At 44.4% G+C, this 24,911-nt stretch overlaps 2 protein-coding genes across 8 annotated transcripts in view; both read right to left on the bottom strand.

The window, feature by feature from the left end:
- The window catches only part of KIF21A (kinesin family member 21A), an 88,934-nt gene extending 85,927 nt beyond the window's left edge, over positions 1-3,007 (bottom strand). For all 7 annotated transcript variants that reach the window (XM_069849768.1, XM_069849797.1, XM_069849803.1 and 4 more), the window contains exon 1: positions 2,963-3,007. In XM_069849768.1, the coding sequence (XP_069705869.1) occupies positions 2,963-3,006 (44 nt within the window). In that variant the 5' untranslated portion in view covers position 3,007. The remainder of the gene's footprint in view (positions 1-2,962) is intronic.
- SLC2A13 (solute carrier family 2 member 13) overlaps positions 1-24,911 on the bottom strand; it is a 292,776-nt gene that overhangs the window by 26,877 nt on the left and 240,988 nt on the right. The window lies entirely within an intron of this gene.

The following is a 24,911-nucleotide window of genomic DNA, read 5'->3' as shown; positions in this document are numbered from 1 at the left end:
CAGGATCCGTACAGCAGATATCGTTCCAGGCTTTATCAGACAGCATTCCTCCATGCAGGCCTCCTGGTGAGCTCTATCCAAACATTATTGCTCTCCAATAGTTCCCTTGTTTAACATGTATCCAAAAACACAAAGGACTTAAGCCTAACTCTCTTGTCTTCTTAGACCATCACTGCTACGATGTCCTAACCCTATGGTTACAAGCCATATGGAGCGTGGATGCGCACTAAATGTTACCTCTCCTGTTGGAGCTATTTCAATTCCAATAACACAGCTCAGGTCCGGTTGGTAAAAGTAAGCGTAACTCTGGCCCAATGGTTATGGGCACTGACTGCAGTGACGCCATCCAGTCTCTAGACAGCTCATCCAACTCTCTAAAACAGACCACTAGCTATTGAGGATCACAATCTTGGGTTTCCTGCATGCTGGGGAGACGAAGTGCTCACCCACATGCTTTATTTTGGCTGTGGACGCCATTAAAGTGGCAAGACACGCAAGAACTAGAAGTATAACCTACATTCTTTTTGTGGTCTTGATTCCAGAAACGTGAACTATGATGCTTATAACATTTCAGAGCCTCCTTAGCAAAAGTTAGTTTTCATAGGCAGAAAAGGCATTTACAAAAGCAATATGGCAACAGCAGGTTTACAAAAAGAGTAGCTTCCTACATTTAAAAGAATGACTAGATAACTACCACGGGGGCTCTCAGATTTCATCTGAAAACAGACAGCATACAAGGATACACAGAGCAGAGCCATCAAAATTATAACTCCACAACTCTTTCTGTGGCAGCTGAAAAGAGAAGATTTTTTTTTTTGTCTTGGTTGGGAAATTTAACGTTAGTTACTGGATTATCTGCCAAAATGCTTTCAGCCTTCATGCTTCACAAAACCAGAGTATTTAGCTCTTCCCTCACAAACCCATTATTACACTGAAGAAAATAGGGAGCAATTAGCCTACAAGATGATAGCTTAAAGGTGGTGCTAATTGTAAAGAATGAAGTATTTTTTAATTCTGTTGTATACAATTAAGTGAGAGAACCAGGTTCTGGAAAAACAATTTGCTGAACATTTTCAGCACTGTCTGTCTTATAACCTATGTTTAAGCAAATTCAGCACTCTATGCTTTTGCAGTATCATCCTTCGGTCGCTGCCACAGGGGTTGCAAACCAGAAGCTTGTCCTGCTGTAGAGCAAGCCTTGTTCAGGAAACATACAGATAAAAACAACTAATTCATCAGTGGAGATCATCTGAACTAAGCTCCAGTTCCCAAAAAGAGCTGAAGAACAAACCTAACAAGAAAACAGAATGTAACATTCATAATTCATGGTACAAACATGGCGCTGATACACAGTGAGTTGACACACCAGTTGAATTACAGGACTGTGCAAAATAAGCAACCAGAAATAATACAAAATCATCTACAAAGAACTACTTGTGGGGGAAAAAAAGTGTGCCTGCTTTTCTGCATAACTGCTAAGCAGAGAGGGAGAAATCTTGTACATGAATAGTAATATGCCAAAATGAAGAAAGCAGATGAGAAAATACACAATTCTTCATTACTAGTGAACTGTGCTCAGACACGAGATGCTAGTTAGACAGCAATATCACAGAATATGCCTTGTAATACTGCAGACTTGCTTTCGAGAGCTACAGGTGGGTGATTTTAATCCACTTCTGCAAATTCTTTGCCATGCATTATTTATAATCTATTTATCACACATATATGACTACAGATGTTTTGCACCAGTAGGTTTTAGTTAATTCCTAGGTGCGATAAACCTCTGTATTTCTAAATGAACTTCTACATCACTGTTTTTTTTGGCTCAGAACATATTTAATATTTTCTCCAAATGACAGAGCAGTCTGTAAACCTGTAACACACCCTATTTTTAGGATCACACCTATCTCATATTTTCCTTTTTAAAAACACCATCTAATTACACTTTGGAATAATACTTCCCTGTGCTTTACGTAAAAAATGCTTCAATAGATAGCAGCTCTCACAAACAGAAAACGTTGCCATAATCGGTGAGCAGACTTTAATGAACAACTGCAGCATACGCTCCATGTTATCATGCAGGGGTGGCGTTTTTCTATTTACTGAAAATGTTATTGAACTCTCTCCCCCACACGCAGGCTCCAGCAACAGCACGCAGCAACATCACTTATTCCTACGCCCTTCAGCGAAAGAAACGATCCAGCAGGAGCACAACGTTTGGATTATCTAAGAAGGTGAGATGTATGTAGTCGTTCCAAGGACCCACCGGCAGACACAGACCTTCCCCCAGACTGATTTCTTGTAGCTTAACACTCCAAGTGCGTCAGCATTTAATATAAAGAAGCCTCTTTAAAGGAAAGAGAGAAAACACCATTCGGTATCACAATTAAAGCCCAAATACCGACACAGGCACAGAGAAATATCTACACACACACGTATACATTTCTCCTCACGTTTGAACTATGCCAAGACATCTTGAGAATTAAGGCATCCGTGGGCTAATCTGGAAGTCCTTCAAACAATTAAACGCTATCTTCACATAGAAAACCTAGAAGAGCCAAGAGCACACAGAACAGATTTTTATCTCTGGCAGAAGAGTAATTTGAATTAGCCGACGTTTTAACGCGATTTGAGCTCGGCTCCCACTCCGGCTTCCACGCGCACCTATTCCCGCTGACTGCGAGTAAATGGCAGCGCGTCCCTCCCGGCGAGGAGGGCACAGCCTCCGCGGGCTAAAAGCCTTTATCCTTCTAAAAATACCCGCCCGCCGCCATCCGCTCCGGCCGAGCTCCGCGATGCCGCTGCGGCCCCAGGAGCGAGCCCTCGCCGCTCCGCGCTATAATTAGCCGCAATATTTTTAGGGTCATCGCCGAAAACCGGAGAGAAACGAGCCCAAAAGGACTTCGGGACGCGAGGCGGGGGTCGGGGCGCCCGGCGATGCGCTGCACCCAGCGCCGCTTACCTGACCGCCACCCGCACCGAGCTCTCGTCCTGCCCGGCCGACATCGCGGGGGGCTCGCCGGGGGTGGTGGGGGGGAGGGGGGCGGCCGCTGCGCTCCCCGCTCACCGCCTGCTCCTCCCGCCCCGCCGCCGCCGCCTCTCTCCAGCCATTTTAGGTGCCTGAATGAATAGGTAGGAGCCGCGGAAGCGCGGGGCGGGCCGCGCCGCTCCGCCCTCCCCTCCCTCCGCCGTCGCTCAGCGCCCGGGCGCCCGCAGCCCCCGCCCCGCTCCCCGCCCCGCGCCCGCCGCAATGCGCCAGCGCCGACCGCCCCGCGCGCGCCCCCCGCCGCCCCGCGCGCAGCTCCGGCCCCGCGCGCGTCCCCGCCCCGCGCGCGCCCCCGCCCGGCGCGCAGCCCCAGCCCCGCCGCCCCGTGGGCCCTCCGCGCGCGCCGCCTCTCCACACGCGCGCGCGTTACTCGCACACGCGCTCCCCGCACACCGCTGTCCGCACGCACCTCTCTGCACACGCACCCCCTCTCCACACCTCCCCTCACGCACCTGCCTCTCCACGCGCACACCTGTTACTGACGCACAGGCTCCCCGCACACCGCTCTCCCTGCACGCGCCCGTCCCCCTGTACGCTGCCGCCCACACGTATCTCTCCTCGCACCCCTGCGCACCCCTCCACATACACCTGTTAATTGCACACGCGCCCCCCTGCACAGACATCCCCGCGTGCACCAGCCTCTCCGCTCCCACACCTGTTATTCGCAGGCGCGCTCCTCACACATTCCCCTTTACACACACATCCCCTCACACACCTGCCTGTCCACACGCGTACCTGCTATTTGCACACACATTCCTCACACACAGGCCTCCCTGCACACACCTGTCTCCCTGTACACCGCTGTCCACACACATCTCTCTTCGCACACACGCGTGCCCCTCCGCAAACCTCAGCTCTCCACACACACTTATTACGTGCACGCACACCCCTCTACACACACATCCCCTCACGCACCTGCCTTTCCACACACACACCTGTTATTCGCACACGCACTCCACACACAGCCCTCCTTGCAAGCATTCGTCTCCCTGTACACCACTGTCCACGTGCAACTCTCTGCACACACATGCGCTCTCCTCCACACACCTCGCCTCTCCACACACTTATTTGCACACGCACTCCTCACGCGCCCCTCTCCACATGCAACTGTCTCTCCACTCAGCCCTCTGCACACACACCCCTCTTTACACACTCAGATACACTTTCCCCTCACGCACCTGCCTCTCCACACAGCCCCCCCTATTATTTGCACACATGCTCCACATACACAACCCTCCCCACGGGCATACACCTCTCTCCACGCACACCTGTCTTCCCACACATGTGTGACCCCTCACACCGCTGCCTCTCCACACACACTTTTCGTTTGCACATGCACTCCACGTGTGCACCGCATTGCACACGCATCCCTCTGCATACACCCCCCCCCCCCCTCAGTCCTCTCCACATGCACCATCTCCACACTTGGCCATCTGCACACACATCTCTCTCTACATGCGCACACACTCCCCCATCCCTCACACACCTGTGTCTCCACACACACACCTGTTATTTGCACACGAGCTCCTCACACGTAGCCCTCCCCACACCTCTTGCATGCTCAGCTCCTCGCTATCATCTTTACACACACGTGTGGTGCTTGCTCTCCTCCCGCAGCTCTCCTCACACACGCAGCCCCATGCACACCATTTGCACACATGTTTGCACACTGGCAGCTATGGGAATACGCTGCCATCCATGGCATCTGGTTAACACGTGGCTCTTTTACTACACATACACGTACATGGCCCTTGCGAGCAGTGCTCCAAGCACCAGCTCTTCCCTCCGCAGCCCTCCTCTCGTGCTGTCAGCATGCGTGGCCCTTGCACGCGTACGTACGCACACAGCCGCACGCAAAGGCTCTGTATGCAGCTTTGAGGCCTCCCTGCTGGGAAAGAGGAGCTTAACCCCTATCAGGGCGGCGTTTTTCGCCCTGGCGCTCATTTCTCTCTCCTGAGTAGGAATGCAATGTCCTCCTCCCCCTTGGTTCCTCCCCTGGTCCTGTGCAATCCTCACCACCCTCATGGCTGCAGCAGCATACAGCTCTCCCGTTTTTTTAGTGTACTCGGCAGGTTTATTTGCGCTCGCTGCTGCATCCAGGCACGGCTGTTCTCACTTCCCTAATGAAATGCCTGGTTTTTAGTTGGAAACTGAGTGGGTGGATGACATTAATTTTTGATGCAAATAGTATCCCTGCCAGAAAACAAACCCAGTTATTTTGCCCAAAACAATCCACATTCCTAAGGAAGATTTTCCGTCAAAATAGGCCTGAGTTTGCATTTGTAATGATATGCTGAAATCCTTGCAGTTCAAGTTGTTTTGCTCCTGATAGCGAAGGTTGCTCACAGCCGGGCCCCAGCCTCTGTCAGAGATGTGCAGGAGAGGTCTACCAGCAGGATGGGGCCTCTAGCCGCTTCCCTGGCTCTCTCAAAGGGCAAGTCGCTCCTTCTCAGAAGAAACTGTCTGTATTATTGTTGCTCTGCATGTTTCTCATAGTTATTTTCTCATCCTTCTCTGTTTTTCTCTATTCATTTCGAAACTGGATTGCTTCTGGAAAATGACACAGCTGGAAGTCGCTATAAATAATGCTGGTCTTCTGCTTTCTTCTCAATTGCACAGCATCACCATGCAAAGCTCCAACATCATTTGAAAGTATGCGAGGCTTAAGCTAAGTAGCATATCACTGAGGTGTAGTGAGATAATATTTATCTGAAAGACAGAAAAATAGAGGCATGCATAGTTCGCTCTGAAGTCACCAAGGGAGTCTGCTACAGGCAGAAAAATGTTTCCCTGTGCTTCCCAGCTCACTATCCTCTGTTTAATGCTGTAGTCCAGATGCTTTGCTTCTCCTTTTTTTTTCCCTCAATATTTTATAGAATGATCAAGATAGCCAATAAAGAAAAAGTTCCTGCAGGTGAATTATGTTAATACTCATATGAAAGAGCCTCAAAGTGAAAGCGATCAAAGGCTCATATTTCAGGGCATTTCCACCTAGTGGGGACTCAACACTGTGTGCTCTGTTTGTGTTGTGCTGTTCTGTTTAAAAATATCTGCAGCCCATCCACGGTGAGTTGAAACCTATGGTATAATTAGGTTATAATTTAAATCAGGTTATATTTAAATCAGCTTTACAAGTAAAAATAACAATAAAACTTAAGCAAATACAGAGAAGGCAAAGGTCACTATGATTTCCCAGCAATAGCTTAAGTAACTTGGATACTTTCTTATGCAAAAGTATCCAATACGCTTTTTCCACTGGCACAGCTAGGAGGTTAATGCAACAGAAACACTCCAGCCAAATTCGTCCCCTGGCAGTATCGCCCTGCATTTGTTTCACACGGCATCTTTTCCTGGGTAGGCCCCAGTACGGCAAAGCAAAGCTCATACACATCACCCTGAGCACGCGTATAAAATCCTGCTAAGTCTGTGCCTCCAGTTCACTGTGTGAGCTGTGCTAAAAACCCAGCGGGGAGCAGCAGCTGCAGGAGCTGCCTGTGGCTTTCTCGGTCTCGGCTTCTCAGGCCAAGGATCACACTACAGATCTTGTCAGGGCCGTTCCTTTTGTGCCCTCGTGTGCCCCTAGACTTTTGCCTCAGCCCCATGACATCCAGCCCTCTCTCTTCCACACTGAAAATGAAGTTAGCAGATTAAAAAATCTGGTGGAAGTCCACCTGAGCTTAACATTACATATACAGATGGGTTGGTATTTACGGGTTTCAGACATCAACGACAAAGATTTGTTACCCGCACTGGGATTAAACTGGAAGTCATCCATTTGGTTGTTGTAGTAAAACTCTTCTGATTTTTTGTTATTTCAGTCCTACAGTATCACTTGTATACCTTGTGACCTTAAATATTTCACTCCAATGACTGACTCCAATGAAACTGATGTGGCAAGTCACATGAAGCTTCTTGCCATATTTCACCCAATCCACTCAATTTGTGACCCTTCAGATGTAAAGCAGGAAAAGGACATGGGTCCTATTTCTTTAATGGCAGATTTTTCTATGTGTTCCCATTTCCAGAAAGCATACCATCCTTTTGTAAAATGCAATGTTTTATTCTGTTAGCAAGAATTCTGCTATACTGTTAAGTTGGCCGCCTCACAAAACTTAAGTCAGTTCTCTTGGTTTTAATTTGTTATAATGTGGCTGACCTCTTCTCTCCAATGTCCTATTCATCTCATTGGAGGATTAACTTGAATAAATAAGGGCATAGTTGTTCCCTTTCTTTCATTGTTGAAGTATATAACCATACTGCCAACATACTGTAAATCTTTAGTAAAGCTGTTTATCCTGTCTCACAGCTAATGAGTGAGAGGTTTCCCAGAAAGTCCCCTCCTGTTCTCCTCAGTCAGCACGCCTACAGGTAGGACCTGCAGTAGATAGACCACCCTGTCTCTCCTGTGGCTCTGACACCACAGGTACCAGCTACCTCTGGTCACCCCCTAATCAGTTGCAGAGGCTGCTGGAGATGGGACAAACTGCAGTTCTGGGGAGAGAAGGGGAGTTTACAGCTATGATCCCTGCTGCATACTTAGAGGAGAGCTGCTAGGAACATCCCTCCCTGGCGGCTGTCCTGACAGCTGTTACAATTTTACCCGTTCTATTCTCCTGCCATGTGACTCAGTAGCACGAACTTCATTCACAAGAACCACCAAACAAAGACCCGAGCTTGGAAGGGTGAGTGCTCTGACTCGCACATGCACCCACCCTGCACGAGAGAATGAAGCTGCCCATAGGATTCCTCAAGCACCAGAAGCTGCTTAAAATCACTAAGCTGTGCACGACTTGGATGAGCTAAGACAACTTCATTTAGGAGTCAAAACTCCGTTTTGACCTATGAAATGTTTGCAGATAAGTTGTCTAGGCCATGCCTGTTCTGTTCCAGTTGAGTTAGAAATGATTAAAATAGTGCAAGACCACTTAAAATAGAAGAGCCTTCGCTTTTTTAACTGTGATAATTTACCAGTGCTAAATAAGTCAATTTAATCAAAGGTTCGGCTTGTTGGTTAGGTTCATGCCTGTTTCTTTGGCCTGCTGAAAATATCATTTAGTTCAGAAAAGAGATTCTGTTGATGAAAATGACATAGTATTGTAGGAGATACTGGCACTGAGACATTTTGTAAATATGAGGATCTATCCCGTAATGGTTTGATAATGAGCTTTTATTTAAGATTTCACTGTAAAAAACCTTATTAGGTAACAGCCTGACATTCATTTCATAGTTCTGATGTTCTCCAGTGCTTTTACTGCTAAGTAGTGGAGGTGACACTGTTCTGTTGAGATGGCCAACAATATACAAAATCACTAATTTCTCATTATTCTGTATCAATTAAAGCAATCGCACCATGACTGGTAGAAGGTTTCAGGTAAAATCTGCAGGGTTTTGTTTTTTGTTTGTTTGGTTTTTTTGTTAAGCACCATGCCTACCAGTACTGAAAGCAGATATTCTTTCAGATGCAGACAGGGGAACATGAAACGTTCAAGCCAGTATTAATGCCTTGTTCTGGAGGTCATTAAATCTCATTATCTGTATAGTTCATACTGTTTTATCAAGTTCACACACAAAAAATAAATAGCTAGTATATCACCTCATTAGTGACAACTGTTTTCTTGAATATATATTAAATAAACTCTTTTTAACCACATACAAGCCACAACTTACTCAGTGATTTTGGAATGACACAGCATGAAGCCTAAATTTACGTGCGAATATGATCTAATTTATACATTCTAGTGAGCAAAATCTTTTCACATTCATTCATTTCAGAAACATGGAGATTTTTGCTCATGTAAGTGAGCACAGATTTCCTCTACAGTTTTTTCCCTGTTCATGTCTGTCATAGTTCTATGAACAGTATGACCCAATAACTCCTTGTATTCCAGTATCTTCTGACACAGGAAGGGTAAATTGACTCCTGTGTAACTGGGTTTCATGAGCTGATGGAAACTAAGTCAGCAGCATTCACTCGTCAGGGATAATGAACATGAAACTCTCCAACATTAATGAATACAGAACTTCCAGGTTTCTACTTGGCAAAGTGAAACTTCTCTTTGCATTTTCTGTATGATGCCTCAGGCTTACACGAGCCTTAGGCTTTGCCAGTCATCTTTTGAAAAATCTTTACTACAGTGTAAACTAAACTTATAAAAACTGTTGCATCTTGATTTTTAAGGACTTTCAGAGGTAGCTGTTTTCTTCTCTTACTGGCTTCTTATTTCAAACTGCAGGTCTTGGACAGCAGTCAAGCTTATAAAAGACATTTCAAATGCTTTCCATTTTCTTCCCATCACTCCCTGTGACTTTTGATTAAATGAAAATGAGGAAAGAAAAGTGTTAAGCCACTCAAAACTGGTAGGCGAAAAAGGACTACAGAGGAGGCTTTGCTTCCAATAAGTGTGGAAAAGAAAGCAGGCTGCTGAAGGAAATTACTGCTTGGCTCATGATGGGGTGGGGGAAGGTAATTTCGAAGTGGAGAAGGAAGAAAGGAGTACAAGGTGATGTTTATATAATCAGGATAACACCAGATAAGGAAAGGAAACAGGCTGGTTTAGTACAGATGACTGTGGAGAGAAGAGGGTAGAGAAACCAGAAAGGACAGGGTGGAGAAGGAAAAAGGATCTCTATAGTCAAAGCCAAGCAACGGCTCTGCAGGGTTGTTTCTGGTGAGCACAAGAGGAAAAGCAGCATCAGGCACCTCCAAAGTGAGAAGAAAGGAGATAGGGCGTTTCCACCCACCTTCCAGAAAATGAATGAACTGTGAAGGAGAAAATATAATGGGAAGAAACACATGATTAAGGGATTGTATGTGGAGCTGAGCAGAAGATTCAATGGGAACAGAGCTGCTAGCTATACCACTACACTTGATGAAGGAAGAAAGAATTTCTTTATGTACTAATGCTTTTTACACACAGAAATTGTACTGTGCTAACTATATGGCTGCTAACAAAGTGGTACAGTTTTCCCCTGCTCCTGGCAGCTCAGCGTGTTTGTGTTATATGACAAAAATGTGCTTACACCCATAGACTTATTTATCATTTTTTGAGACCTAAGGACTGCTGTCGTTTGTACTACTATGATTGCTGTCTACACTAAGATGATTCTGTCAAGATAAATATTGTGATATAAACATACACATTGCATTATATCCCATGTAGTATATGGATACATTAGAACCCCACCAAACCAGTGCTGCTAGATCAGAAGAAAGCATAAGAAAGAGAACAGGGCTAAAACATGTCTCTGGGGAAGACCTCCCCAATACAATCTTAAGGCTCATGATTCAAATCAGTGGATTTAACTAAGGATGAACATGTCTTTTATGTCACTGTGTTTAAGAATTTATTGGTTTACTGAAATTTGTGATCAGCTGTTTCACAGTAAAATCTTGCAAATTCACCCTGGCAACTGGAAGATCCTTCAAGTACTACAGGAAGAATATAAGTAATGAAGATGAGGGGGGAATAAAAATCAGTAAGCAGTCTTTACAATAGTGTAATTTAGTTTAATAATTTATGATAACACTATTCAAATCTAGCACAGCATGAAGAATACTTGAGACTTAGCAGGATGAGGCTTTAAAGTGGTTTGGGGTTATAAAATATCTCCTGAGATGTCACTAGGTCCAGCAGGTTTTTTTTCATAAGTAATCTCCATCTCATGGGTCAGAAATTTGTTCTTCTAAACTTGATCTTTGGTACCGATTCACTAACACCTTGAAATAAACCCCAAATATTACTAGATCAGGATGATTGAAAGTTACGCTTTCTTCATGCTTCTGCAAAAGACTACAAATGATCTCCAAAGAAACAGAGTAGCAGGCCAACTGCTTTAGAGATCTGAACCAAAGCAAGTACAGCTCTTCCCCTTTCGCATGTAGGGAAACTGAGCCAAGAAGGACATGGGAATTGCAAATGCCCATAGAAGAAATGGTTGTCAGAACCAGTATTAGGGCTGACTCCTGTGCCTGCACAAACACTATTAGACCACACCTTAATAAGATGAATTGTTAATACAAAAGCTGCACGGGAAATTAATTTCTGCTGCCTCTCACCAGAACCAGCTGTTCAGACTTGAATGTGTCACAGTTGCACAATACAAATTTTGCCTTAAGGATACAGTTACCCAATATGATGGATTTTTCACTATGTCCCTCCCAATCGTATCTTCATCCTTCCTCTGTCCTTCACCCTTCCCCCATTACCACCATCCTTTCAGTTTTTGGTTCAGCCTTGTGGAAGGTACCAAATGATGGGAATCCTGTATGTATGTGGTGAGCACAGCATTTGTAATTGCAGGGCAGCCTCCTCTAGAGAGCCTTGCCAATCTGCCCTAGATAAGATTAAAAAATGAGTTTACATATTTAAACAGCAAGCAACTAAACCCTAGCACGTTCCAGATGAAATAAATTTTAAGTTCTCTATCTCTGGTATAATACCCAGATGAAATTGTTTGCAGTGAGATCAGGAAACTTTCTGTTTCTCTGCAGAACCTGCTAATGACTATCAGTGATGGTTATTCGGTGATCACTTTTATGATTACTCTGTGTAAACACCTTCCCACTCTGTCATTCTTCTGGGTTTCCTCTCACTTGTCTATGTATTCACCAGCCATGGTGTGCCTAAGCCCCACACCGCCAGTTCTTTGGGTTAGAGCTTGTTGTACAGTTTTTTATGATGAAGTCCTATTTCCTAATTGGCATCCTTAGGCATTACCACAATAAAAACAATAAATAGTAATAACAAAAAATAAGGATGGAAGGTGGGTGAAGACATGACTAATTATCTAAACTATACTGGGACCACAAGCCACAGGCAGCATGGGAGCTTGGGGAAGAGCCAGTGGGTGGAGAGTTACCTGCATAACTGAGGGTTGGGTGGGTAAAGTATAAGCCTTGCAAGACAAAACTGAGAGTCTTTATTTTGATAGCATCATGGAATTTATAAATTAAAGGATGACAGCTGTAGATTAAGCATGGCACAAGATGCTTTAGTCTCTGTGTGTTCAGCCTGGCTTGGCAGTGTCACACAGACTCATAAGAAAACAAGGGTAGTCTAAACAGTGATCCAACAAGATGGGAGGTGCAAGAAGCAGGTCTTCCCAAACAGGGTTTACAGAAAGATCACTGCTGTACCATGGCAGCAGCAGCCAGGGCCTCTGCACCAAGCTCTGCATCAGGCTGCAAGCCTCTCCTTCCCACGAGAAAACACCTGCTTCCAGGTCTGTGTTGGGCTACTTGTAGGTGGAGGAGAGACATTCACTTATTCAGGTAACAGCCCTGGTTAAACCACCATTCCTCACCTTTTCCTAGAAAAAGGGCAGCAAACTGAGCATTGTTTTCCTTAATGTTTATTTGACACAATTTTCATATCACTCATTGTGCATGTATCACTTAGGAACACTTAGGCCAAAGTCACATCGGTGACAGGCTGAATCTAACTTAAATTTGCATTTATGGACAGGGATTGTAGATATAGTTTGCTCCTGAAAGAAAGAGTATTTCTTTGCACAGCAGCTAATGAACTTCTGGAATTCATTGCCACAGGAGGTTGGGGAAGCAGGCTATTAGCAGGCATAAAAAGGGATTAGACAAGATTTGTGAACAATGCCTCTGTTAACAGATAATAAAAGGAACAGGCAGATCCAATGGCTGTGATCTTAGGAGAATGGACCAGAGGAATAGGCCAGGGACACGTGATCTCCCCAAATAGCATCTCCTGCTGTCATCTTGCTTTCTTGAAATGCCTGCCCCACCTCAGGTAATTTCGTGCTGGGAGAGTGGGGAACTTGCAGGGTCTGCTGGAGCCTTCAAAACCTGTGGCTTGATCAGGGCAGGTGGCCAGTGCCCATGCAGATACCCACTGCCATGGCCGGCACCAGGCAGTGAGGGCATTTGTGACTGTTTTTCTGACCCAGCAGAGTGTTTCTCAGTGCTCTGATGGGTTAAGCCCTAAGTGGTGCTGCTGTCACCAAAGGGGCCAGCAACCAGCACGGTGAGCTCGAAAGGGAGTTCTAAGGAACAAAAGGAATTGGCTTTAGCAAACCATTCACCGAGGCTTGGAAAAATATAGATGAAAGATGACAGACTATTCTTTTAATACAAGTTTGATAGTTGTTTTGGATAGCACCCCAAAAATGCTCACTCTCAAAAAAGTGCATGGAAACAGATACGCCTTAGTTTCAGGGATGACACTGAAATGAAGAGTGGACAGCAAGCTAGCTATGGCTTTGCAGCTGTTTCTTTTTCCAGCTGAAGGCTCTAACTCCTTTTTTTCTCCTCATACTGCTTTTGAGCACTTCTACTGCCCTTCTCTTGACCTCTTCCAGCTCTGTTACGTCTTGCCTTAGATCGGGTGACTGGACTGGAAACTGCACTCAGGATTAGGCTGCATTGTGGCTTCTTACACTAGCACAAGGATGTTCTCTGTTTTTCCCAGTCCTTTTACAAGTAAGTCCTGAGTTCACGTTTGTCTGCTTGACAGGCACTGAGCTGACAACTGTTGTCTGCTACCCACCATCTTCTTTCTGTGTGGTAATAATTATCCCCTCTCACCCCCACTGCAAAATGAAAGGCCATTTTCTTCTCTTTCTTTGTGCTTTGAATTTCATTTACCACTTGCTATCACTTGCTATCACTCAGTCATTCTGTATTAGGAGATTTTTCTGTATCTTTTCATAGATATTGAAGTTATCTCATTGTCTGGCTTTCCATGGAAAATATAAACCTTAGCAAAGATTCTTATGAGGCTCTGCTAATAAAGGAATCATTGGATATGAGGTTGTTTATAGAAAAATAACCGTAATAATGGGTAGACTGATACAAGGCAAAAGACTTAAAACAACTCATTATATATGTGTGTCCTATATGTGTATCTATGTGTATATTCCTGGCTTAATAACTGCCACAGAACACATAATTAAACATCAGAAATATGTGGAGAGAATGAATGAAGAATGACTTAGGGTGGAACACAGACTATGATTGAGAAGAAGAATACAAAATCAAGGGAATACAGAGAACCTCAGGAATAAATTTTGTGACAGTGACCTATGTACAAATGCAAGAGAATCTCCCTAGAGACATAAAAAATCCCTCACCACTGGGACATGGCAACAGCGCTGAGGAAAAACATCCAGGAGCTGTGGCAGTGAGCACTCACAGAAGTAGACTGCATGACATGATATATGTCTCTGGGCTTACAGGTGGTGGCTAATCAACACAGAAAAGTATTTGGTTTGCTTTACACTTTTGCTTTTGAATTCTTTGAGTGAAGTTCTACTGTAACAAATGGAGCACAGTGTCAGGAAAAAAAGCCCATTCCTCTCACAGTTATTGAATAGTAATTTAGTATAGAAAAGAGCACCACCTAGTGCTAAATGCTATTTGTGGATGCTGCAGCGTCTCCACATGCTCTGCCTTCTGGATGTCTTGATTTTGGTGTTTTCCCACAGTTAATCCAGCCACAGAGGAATTAATCCTGAGCAGCAAGGAGCATCCTGGCTTCCGATAAGAGTAGCTGGTTCATCAAGGCTCAACATCTCTGAGTTTCACGCACACTAAGGTAATGCCTTAGGCACTTAACGCAATTATGGTTATTTGTCTGATTCATTCGAGCCAGATTCTACTACCCTTACTCACCCAGTGAAGTTATGTGCTTCACAGATAAGCCTCATTGCTTTTGCTGGAGTGAAAATTAATCAATACGTACAGGGTAGACTTAAGAAATCAGAAGACCAAACTTCAGATGCTTGCACATATGAAAACAGGAGGTTTCAGTGCATTTACCTTTTGATTATAAATGCCCATCAAATTTTCAAGCATTTCTTACAAATGTCAGAGCTGTACACTTTCTTGTTTGTTTGGCTATTGTGTTTTAATTTTTATTTCTTGTTTTTGTTTGGTTGGTTTTTTGCTTGTTTGTTTTTAATAAAAATCTGCAGGAAGAGATCTTAAAAGAAAACATTGCTCTAAGCGAGCATTGCCTTCATTATCATGAAGACAGATCATACGTAATCTTTTTTTTTTTCAGCCTATATGGTTAAAATCCGCTATTGTTGGCTTTGTTTTCTTCTGATTATCAATACACATTAGGTCAGTGTTCATATTTTTGTCATTGGAACCCTTCAACTTTATCTCATAGCCTTGAGTTTTCTGTCAAAATGTAATTAAAATTTCAAAAGAAGGCAGGAAACAGGTAGATCAACTTAGAATGATTCTGCATCTGCTATTGTTACACATTATTTAAATAGCTCCAGACTTGAAGATACATGTAGCATTAGTTATGTGTGTTCATTTGCATCTAGATGTCTATAGTAAAATGTCTTTTAAATGTCTTACTCCACTTAAATGTTGAGTTTCCTAGGTGATCTTCAGTGACACCATGCCACCATGGCAAGATTTAACTTCTCTAATAATGTAATTTTTTCTTCTCCTCTTGAAATTACTCAGCATTGCACACTCATTTCAAATGGAAGATGATGAAAGTCAACTATTCAAATTCCTTCCACATCTTCTGATTTGCAAAACATGGTTTAGCACTTTTTTGTTTCTGTCCTTTATAGCCCTTCTACGTATTATCCTATCAGGCAGTCTTCACGAAGTGTACATTTCAATTGAAAAGAAATACTCTGGGTTACCGACAGCTGGTTCTGACATATTTTATCTGTAGTTCCACTGTTGCAGCTATTGCCACCCGCTTATGACTATTCCTTACTTGAAATATTTTCCTTTCTAAAGTTATCTGGTGACTTGTATCAGGCAACTTATTTTGGATGTTTTTCTTCATAGGAATGTTTTGGTTCTCTGGGTGATTTTTTTGATTTTTGGTTTGGTTTTTTTCTGTGAGTATGATCTTGATTTATTCTTACATATTTAGGCCCTTTACCAAGGAAAAAGAGCAGAATTTGCCTGTAGGAGTACATACATGTGAATATATGCACAAACCATTGAACGAGGCTGGTCTGGATTGCGGATACTTGTAAAACAGCCGCAGTACCTGTGCATTATACGTGATTGGTGCACATCAATGTTTCAAAGGTCGTGTGGCTGCAGCGCTCTAATTCCCCTTAGAGCTACAAGGTTGCAAACCATGACCAGTGTAGCCACAAAGGTCTGGGGGCTGCCAGTGCTCACCTCTGCCACGAGACGTGTCAGGACTGTGCCCTGCTCCTGCTGGGGCTCCGTGGGACACCAGCATGGAGACTGCCAAGAAAGCCAGATTCAGGACATCTGTAACCATGCTGGTTTCCTCATCCTGCTGGGCAGCTCTTGGTCACTTTCTCGTGAAGAAGTAAAACTGCTGTACAGCTTCTGCTCAGGGTCTTGGAATTAGAGTCTCACCTGCACCGCCTGCAGACCTCAGCACGTAAGGAGGCTTTTGAAAAAATATATATACACTAACCTATGAAAAATGCACCAAGATCCCATGGGGCTGAAGTAAAAACATGACAGTGCATGTTTGTCTGAACACGGTTGCACAGGACTTATACCTGTAGTTGTGTGCATCAGCTTCTGGTTCATGAGAAGCAGCAGCCTGCTATGCTGTACCATGCTCAGAAGGATGTGTTGCCCCCTCCACAAGCACACACATAATATGCAAAGGGACTCCCAGAAGCAGTGATCCAGGAGCAGTGCAGAGCTAGACATGCATAGCTGGGCTGTGGGTTGTTGAAGACATGATCCTGCCGTGGTGTTTTCAAGAAACACCAACATCTGTGGCTGAAGCTGCACTGCTTACTCTGTGTCTTCAGTGGATGTTATCAGAGCTCTTAAAGGGGTATAATTTCAAAGTAACATCATGATATAAAACACTTTGGAAAAGGCTGCTTTTGGTTTTGAATCTTTTCTGTAGTTCATAGAATCAAAAGGTTGGAAAAGACCTTTGAGATCATCAACTCCAACCATACCTGTCTACTACTAAATCATGTCCCCAAGCACCTCATCTACCCATTTTTTAAACACCTCCAGGGATGGTGACTCAACCACCTCCCTGGGCAGCCTGTTCCCATGCTTGATAACCCTTTCTGTGAAGAAATTTTTCCTAATGTCCAAACTAAACTTCCCCTTGAAGTTTATCAAGCTGCTTGACGCAGCTTGATACCATTCCCTCTTGTCCTATCACCTGTGACTTGGGAGAAGAGACCAGCACCCACCTCTCTTCAAGCTTCTTTTAGGTAGTTGTAGAGAACAACAAGGTCTCCTCTCAGCCTCCTCTTCTCCAAGCTAAACAACCCCAGTTCCCTCAGTTGCTCCTCATAAGACTTTTCTCCAGCCCCCTCACCAGCTTTGTCGTTATTCTCTGGACACGCTCCAGGACCTCAATATCTTTCTTATAGTGAGGTGCCCAAAACTGAACACAGTATTTGAGGTGTGGCCTCACCAGTGCAGAGTACAGGGGGAGAATCACTTCCTTGGTCCTGCTGGCCACGCCGTTTCTGATACAAAAGTAGTTAAGTTACATCTATAGGGAGTATGGAAGAGCCTATAGGGTCTGTTATCTCATTGCACATGGGTTTAATTTTGTCACAACACAGCAACAGAATTCAACACCTATTCATAGCTACACTAGTGACAGTATAATTAAATAATTAGTAGAGACTAATTGTTAAAAATACAGTATTACAACCACACTAAATTAAATAGCCTGTGAACTTCTAACTGGGAGAGTTATGAGTCCATGCTTTTTCTCCTTAGGAAACAAACAAACTCTTGAGAAATAAAACCAAACCCAGCAATTCAAGGCAAATTTGTACTTCACTATTACTAAAAAAGAAGCAATAAGAGACTCTGGCAACTGCATAAAGGTCAGGTTTATGACTTCATGCACGGTGGAATGTGTAGCCATACATTCCTGGCACCCAGAAGCAGGTAAGATTACTGCTGGCACAAAGGGCCTGCTGCTCTGCCCTCCCCATTCTGGCACCTTGGCTTTTTGTTTTAAAAGGAATGGGAAGTCACCAACCTTACCCTTTGAACTAAGTGGTTCTGGGCTCCCTTTACACCAGCACAAGGAGAGACGAGGCCAGCTCTGCTCTGGCTGGCAGCTGTTCAAGCCTTCTTCATGTGCTTCATCCGCATGTCAAACAAGAGATGTTGTCAGGGTCTAGGGAAGCAAACCCCCACCTCTTAAAAAACAGAGCTGTGTTAATGCCACTTTAGGAGGATTAGTTTTCCCCCAGGGCCCTCTTTCTTTTCCCACACCCTGACACCATGCACACACTCAGGGGAGTCTGGTAAGGGTGAGGCTAGCTGCAGACAAGAAACAGGAGTCCAGCTGTTCTTTCAGGATAGCTTTTGTAGGAGAAAGCAAACGGATATATTTAAAAATTCTACAGACCAATGTTGTTTTTTTTCCACAGACCGTCTATTTGTTCCTAGTTACAGATTTGTTCTGTGTTTTCAGCGAGCATATAATTACCATGAATTATATAGCAGGACAGGGTGTGTATAAGGCACACCTTGAACAAGCTGGTTCTCATTGGCTTGAGCAATGTCTTGAGAGGTGCTGTTTCCCAAGCACAGCTTCCAAATCCACCGTCTGTGAGACATGTTTGGAAGACTGTTTCGGTTTAAAACTTTAAAGAGTGACATATTGTACATCCTGCAATATTGATAGTGCACTCCATAGCTCTTGGATTAACAAACAAGAGCCCCTCTTTATGGCTAATGCAGAAATATTAAAACTCACAAATTAGAATTATATTAGTGCAGATACAGATATTCAGTGTCAGTGCCCTCTAGCAGGTGTCTAATAAATCCTTCTTGTCATGTTTGGGCAAGGAAAAGTACCTGTTTTGCAGATTTTGAGCTATGACCATACTTCAATTTAGCCCTTGCATTATTCTGCTGCAGAAGTCTTTCATTAAGGTACCATGAAACTTTCAACACGCAAGGTGATTTTAAAGTGATGACGATATCAAAAACTAAAGTAAAGAGCAAATCATTGACTGGAGCTCTCAGTAGCAGAGCTTGCTGGTAGAGTGAGCTCACTTGACTGAAAATCAGTGCTGTTGCTCAAGCCAAAATAAGGGAAAACTGATTGTCATTACAGGTATAGGACTAAGATGCACAGGGGATATAAGTTGATACTTAGTCTTCCTACCTATTTATTTCTGCATAGATCTGCTCAGTCTAATTTCCCAGGTAGGTTGATACAACAGTGATCTAGAGATTTATATGAGTTTTTTTTATACTTACTAGTTGTGCACCATGCTGACAAAGCAAAATGCAGTAAATCCAACCTTCTACCTATGCACCAGCCAGCTTGGGTGCCAGATGGGGGCATAACATGAAGAGGGCCCAGGGCTGGAAATGGCTCAGCCCATTTCCAGACTGATTTAAACTCCAGTGTCTTTCTTTACTGGAGTTAAGGTTTTCGGGTTGAAGACCTGAAGTAAATGTTTGTGCTGTAAAATAGCCTGGTAAAACAGTGACCACATTTTACTGCTTGATGAACCGTGGGACAAAGTCCTCCCTCACCTTCCTTTCTTGTTCAAGTTGAAGTGCACGATATACACACAGGCCTGGAAACTGGAAACGTGTCCAACTGAACTGTGAAACTCCCTGTCACAAGATACAATCAGACCAAAATGCCCAGTGAGGTTCAGAAGAGGCCAAGATCTTTTTGTGTCCCTCTGAGAGGTGCTCCTTGGTTGTACAAGCAGCCAAGTGGTGTTAGTAGCCTGTACTTTGCAATGCCAAGTGATGATTAACAATGATAAATAAACGCTTCACACACCAAAGTCCAAGCCACGTAGTGAATAACAGGGATTATAGGAAACATACCCTGCAGGCAAATTTTTTTATGTGACTGTCCCCTACAGGTATCTGTCCATCCAGCTTTTGAACTGTCTTTCAAATTCAAGCTAAACCACTCAGGTATTGATTAAATCAGTGCAGCAATTCATTTATCCAGCAAACGCTCTTAAGATCCATGGAAAGTTTGGTCTAAAGTTGAGTAGAAAAAGAATATATATATATGTAAAAAATAACTTAGTTTTGTTGGATGACATAAAGATAAAAGAATATTTTCTATTTTATAAAACATCAGTGTTGCCAGTTCTTGAAATCTGATCAAGATTTGATGTTTTACATAAAGCCTGAGCTGCTGCACACCCATAATTATGCAAGAGTAAAATCCTTCCAGATTTTTTAATAAGAAAGTATCTAGCACTCATGTTTGCAAAGAAAAGAGAATTAGATTAAACATATCATAAAGGCTCATAAATCAGAAACACAAAGATGACAACAATCCAATATTTGTTGTTTTTCAAAAATGTCACTATTTTTAAGCAAAGCTTCTTGAGGTGTGGCATTAGCAAACATGAAACCTCACTCAATTCTTCAGGTAAGTATCAGAAATGTTTGAACTCTGTCATCGGAAACACATTATACAAGTCACCCCTGGCATGCAACACCTAGTTTTGAAGCATGAAGAAACAGGTTTTGAATCACCAGGGAAATGGTACTGAAATATCTCTCAGTAAGAAGAGGCAGGGAAACATTTCATCACATTCTGTAACTCGTAGGTCCAGCTGGCTGTTGCACGTGCAGCAGTGCTCCTCAGAAAAACATATTTTCCACGTTTATTTACGCAATCTGTGGGGCAAGCCTTGACAGCCATATCAAGGCAGGGTCTACTGGATGCAGAGGGAAGAGTGTGCTGAAAAGGCACAAACACCATAAAACTTTACCCACTTATTGTATTTCTCAGGCTGCAGCAACCAGTGGTTTAGGAACATTCTGGTCTTGCCATCACATTCAGGACACGTGTTGGATAATCACCAGAGGACATACCTAAAGGTGTAGGTGGGTGTAACTCAGTGCTGGCAGTGCTGAGTGGTGTTGCATCCACATGGGGAATAACAATTGCTCTCAAAAATCTTGATTACAGTGGAAATAAGGAGTAATTTCACATCCACGTGAGTTGGTTGGCGATCCACCAACAGCCTTCACACGCTGCTTTGTGTCTCACCCACATAACAGCCACCCAGTTTGGCTCTTCTCCTGCTCTGGGGACAGAGGCCTCTCCTTGGGGTGATGGGAAGCCAGCCACTGTGGGTACTTGCGTCGGCATATGCTGAAAACAAAGCCTTAGATGGCCCTTGCACTCTGTCCCAGTGCCCCACACGTTCATTTTGTTTATCACAGGTTCTAGCTGGCGGCCTGGGGTGAGCATCTTCTAGCATAGCAGGAGGATGTTGGAAGTGCTGGTGTCCAGGCAGGGAAAACATAGCGTGCCAGAAAGTTGTTCCTGTGGTCATGGCTGAATGTGGCCAGAGGTTCCTGAAGGTATCTAGTCTTCCATAAAGACAGAAGTTTAAAGATGTGCTGCAAATGGGTTAAAAAAAGGGCAGCATTTGAACTATCTTTGGCCCATACAATAGGGGCTACATTGCATTGTCCAGAGACTTGAAGTCAGCTCACCTCTAATGATTTGCAAGAGATGGCCAGGCTCTTTTATGCTGGGAATGAAGTTTCTCTGCAGTGGGAGGAGTGGTATTCCAGCTTCTCCACCTCACCCTTGTGGTCGATTAGGCAGTGGGTCCCTGGCTGGCAGTCCCAGTCCTCTGCTCTAGCTGGGAAGCTGCTCCTTAGTGTCATTCTTGGTTGACTTCATGGCAGTGCAGCCCTTGCACAATCCCTGGAACTACTGCCAGGCATCTCTGTTATGTGAACACCCCCAGAGCTCTTATGTACTCAGCTTGAAACAAACTTCAAAGATGCTCTGCTTCTGGTCTTCGAGAAGCTGCTGCTGCCCCTAGAGGGGAAGCATTCCCTGGCTTCCCTCTGCCCCAGCTCTCCCTTTCCTCTGCCACACTGCTTGTTTTTCTCTCCTCTGAAGAGCAGCTGCCCTGAAAGCCTCCAAGCATTTAACTTCACCTCATCAGTGTGAGGTGGGGACTAATATATTCCTCCTTTCCCAGTCGTTTCTGCCATGGCAAGGGGATTTAGTGGAGAGGTGGAGTGCGCTGGCGGCGTTTCCTCGCCCAGAAACCCTGCCGGCCACCCCACTGCTGCTGCTGGCCTCTGCCCCGTGCCTCCTTCTCCGGGGCCAGAAGGACGTGGCACTTGGGGCAGCCAGGCTGGCAGCTGTGTTTGCAGTACAGAACAAATATTTAAGCTAGAAGAAGGAGTGGAGGGGCTAAGCTGTTTTCTCATAAAAGCACATTTTCACCTTATTTATTACAGTCTCCTGAGAGCTGGATTTCAACCTCTCCCAGAACTCCAGTTCTGTGGAGGTTAGTAAAGAGCAGGTGACCACAATTTTTTTTTTTTAACAAATAAAATAAACAGAAGTAACCTATTTGTAGCTTAACAGCCAGAGAGTAAAACCTGAAGATATGAACCACAGGCAAAGCCAAATGCAAAGCGGTGCTGTGGGTGTGTATCACGGCCAGGTAATGCCAGCATTGGGTGGCAGCTCTCTGTCCCAAGGGTCTTCCCCATCAACTCCTCTTGAAAAAGCCAGCCCAGGGTGTGAGCAGTTGGGCTCAAAACTCAGAGTATAAATAGAAGCAAGAGGGAAAAAAAAATCTAAAATTTTCCAAAAGATCTGACCCTCTTATTTCACCACAGACGGACAGTGCTGCAAACGTGTCTCTCTATGGTCCATCCTCTTCAAATCTCCAGGCCACGAGCAGACAGACAACATCAGTGACTCCTGCAGTGGAAGCCTGCCTGAAAATGAGCTCAGATAGTCTCAGATCTGCTTAGGCTGGAGGCTTCTCTGTGCAAGAGGGAAGAACCATCTGCCTGCTGAATCACAGGAAGATTGAATGAGGTTTAATTAACATGATTTTTATCCTCCAGACAGGTTGTTTAAAATTAATTTTAGCTCTCCTACCCCTTCAATTAAACTTGTAAGCTAGAGGGAGCAATGAACCCTGATATATTGATTCTACCCCTCAGATGGCAGTGACCTATATTTGTGGGTTCTCAGCCCACGAGCAAATCCCTGGGATTGTTGCTGCCCTGCCGCACTGCACATGGAGGGAATGACCAAGGTGCTGCTTTGCATGAGAGGCAGAGTTTGATGTGAATCCTTTAATTTCTTTTAAATGCCTCATGATTCATTATCTCAGGCAGGATCCCATATCAGGTGCATGAAGAAAGCTTCGTGAGAGGCAAGCTGAGGTTGTTTGATCAAAGCTGTGCCCTAGGCAATGTGAAAGCACTTCCCAGCCTACTACAGCTGGTTTCTGTAAAGGTAGGCAGCACTGGTTTGAGTGCTGGAATTGACTGGAAGGAAACTTAGATGTATTTAATTTTTTCCCAGTATTTTTTCCCATCAGCTTATCAATCATGTCAGTCCTAGAAAACAAGGCCAAATTAAATTTAGCTTTCATCTACACCTGCAAAGCTTACATCATCTTCACTGAAGGCTTCCTAAGTGTGGCTAGTAAAAAGTCAGCCTGCCAGAGACAGAGTCGTGAAACTCTTGGGAAATGCTGTGGTTACTAAGCCCTGCCTGTAGCAGCGCTGATCAAGATGCAGATGTGCTCCAATTAAATAATGCTCCGTGAAAACAATGGGGGGAAAAGGATTTGGAAAGGAATGTAGGATCCATGGCTAATTTTGACTTTAACTTTCACCAGTTGTATATTCCACAGTGTGCTGCATAGTCAGTTATTCCCAAGAGCTGCTGAGCACCTTAAGATTGTATTCATACAAACCAAACCCTCAAATGCCTTCATAGCATTAAGGGTCATGAATGCAGTCTCTGTTGCATGTGTTGTGCCTGGAAGTAGTGGCAATTTAGCCTGCTAGATAGCAGAAAGAGTTGCCTGTGTCATCATCAGAATGCACTCACTATCAATCATCTTTATAGGAGATGTTTGCCAATAAAATGACTCTAGCTACCCTGTGAAGGGAGTGAGCCTGGCTTGGGAGCAAACCTTGGCAACGCCGCACTGATAGGAGTTTGCAAACTCAGCAGCAATGTGGGTTCTTGGAAGTTCCTCTCTAATAATCTAACCAGTGTCTTTAAGGAAACCTTTTAATAACAGCTTGAGACGCTCGGTGACTAAGCTTCGCAGACCAAACATTTGTTTTCTTCAGTTTCCCTGACATGCCCTGTATTTCACCAGGAACAGATTTGGCTCCACTACTCAATGTGATGTTCAACTCAGCATCACATCCCTTTCCAGTCAGAAGCCCACAGACTGGAGTTTTAGCAGCGCTTTCCAGACAGGATTCCTGAGGCTTAATAATACACGTGGAACAGGAAATCTGAGACTATAAAACTGCACAAAATCTTCTGAATTTGCACCTGAGTCTGGTTCTCAGCCAGTTCCTGGAGAAACTGGTTGAGGTAAATGAAGCAAGACACAGGTGATGAAGAGTTCCTCCACCTCTTATGTATTCCTGTGTGCGGATGAGGTGCATTTCTAGTGAAGCTCCAAGACCGTGCTGTATTCTCACCCCCATCAGAGCCCACTGCAGATGAGGACTCATTCAAGTGCAAGGATACAGTTTCTGCTCACACACGTCTCACTCGTTGGGACAGTGTATGGCTGTGCCTCTTCTGCCTCCACCCTCAAGAAATAAAAAAAAGTGTTGAAAATACCACGACCGTAGATGGATTAGAGCACATACGCTGATTATGGCCGCTAACACCTGTTTAGGTGGGTGGATGCAGGTAGCAGAGGTCTTCTGCCCATGCTTCAGGAGGGCATGGCTGGAGCCTGCTCTGATCTGGAGACAGCCCAGCACCGTGTTTAGGGTGGCCCAGTGTTTTGTTCAGCCTGGCACTGGGTAATGCAGGGCAGCTCCTTTGTGGAGAAGCGCCTTCTTGGGGTGGGCAGTGCTGGCTAAACATGCCTTCGTGGGTGCTAGAGCAGGGCAGATTGAGTCTGCCTGTAC

Source organism: Phaenicophaeus curvirostris, chromosome 1 (genome assembly GCF_032191515.1).
Source record: "Phaenicophaeus curvirostris isolate KB17595 chromosome 1, BPBGC_Pcur_1.0, whole genome shotgun sequence".
Lineage (NCBI taxonomy): Eukaryota > Metazoa > Chordata > Aves > Cuculiformes > Cuculidae > Phaenicophaeus > Phaenicophaeus curvirostris.
The sequence above is the reverse complement of the archived record's forward strand: the minus strand, read 5'-3'. Positions and strand labels throughout refer to the sequence as shown.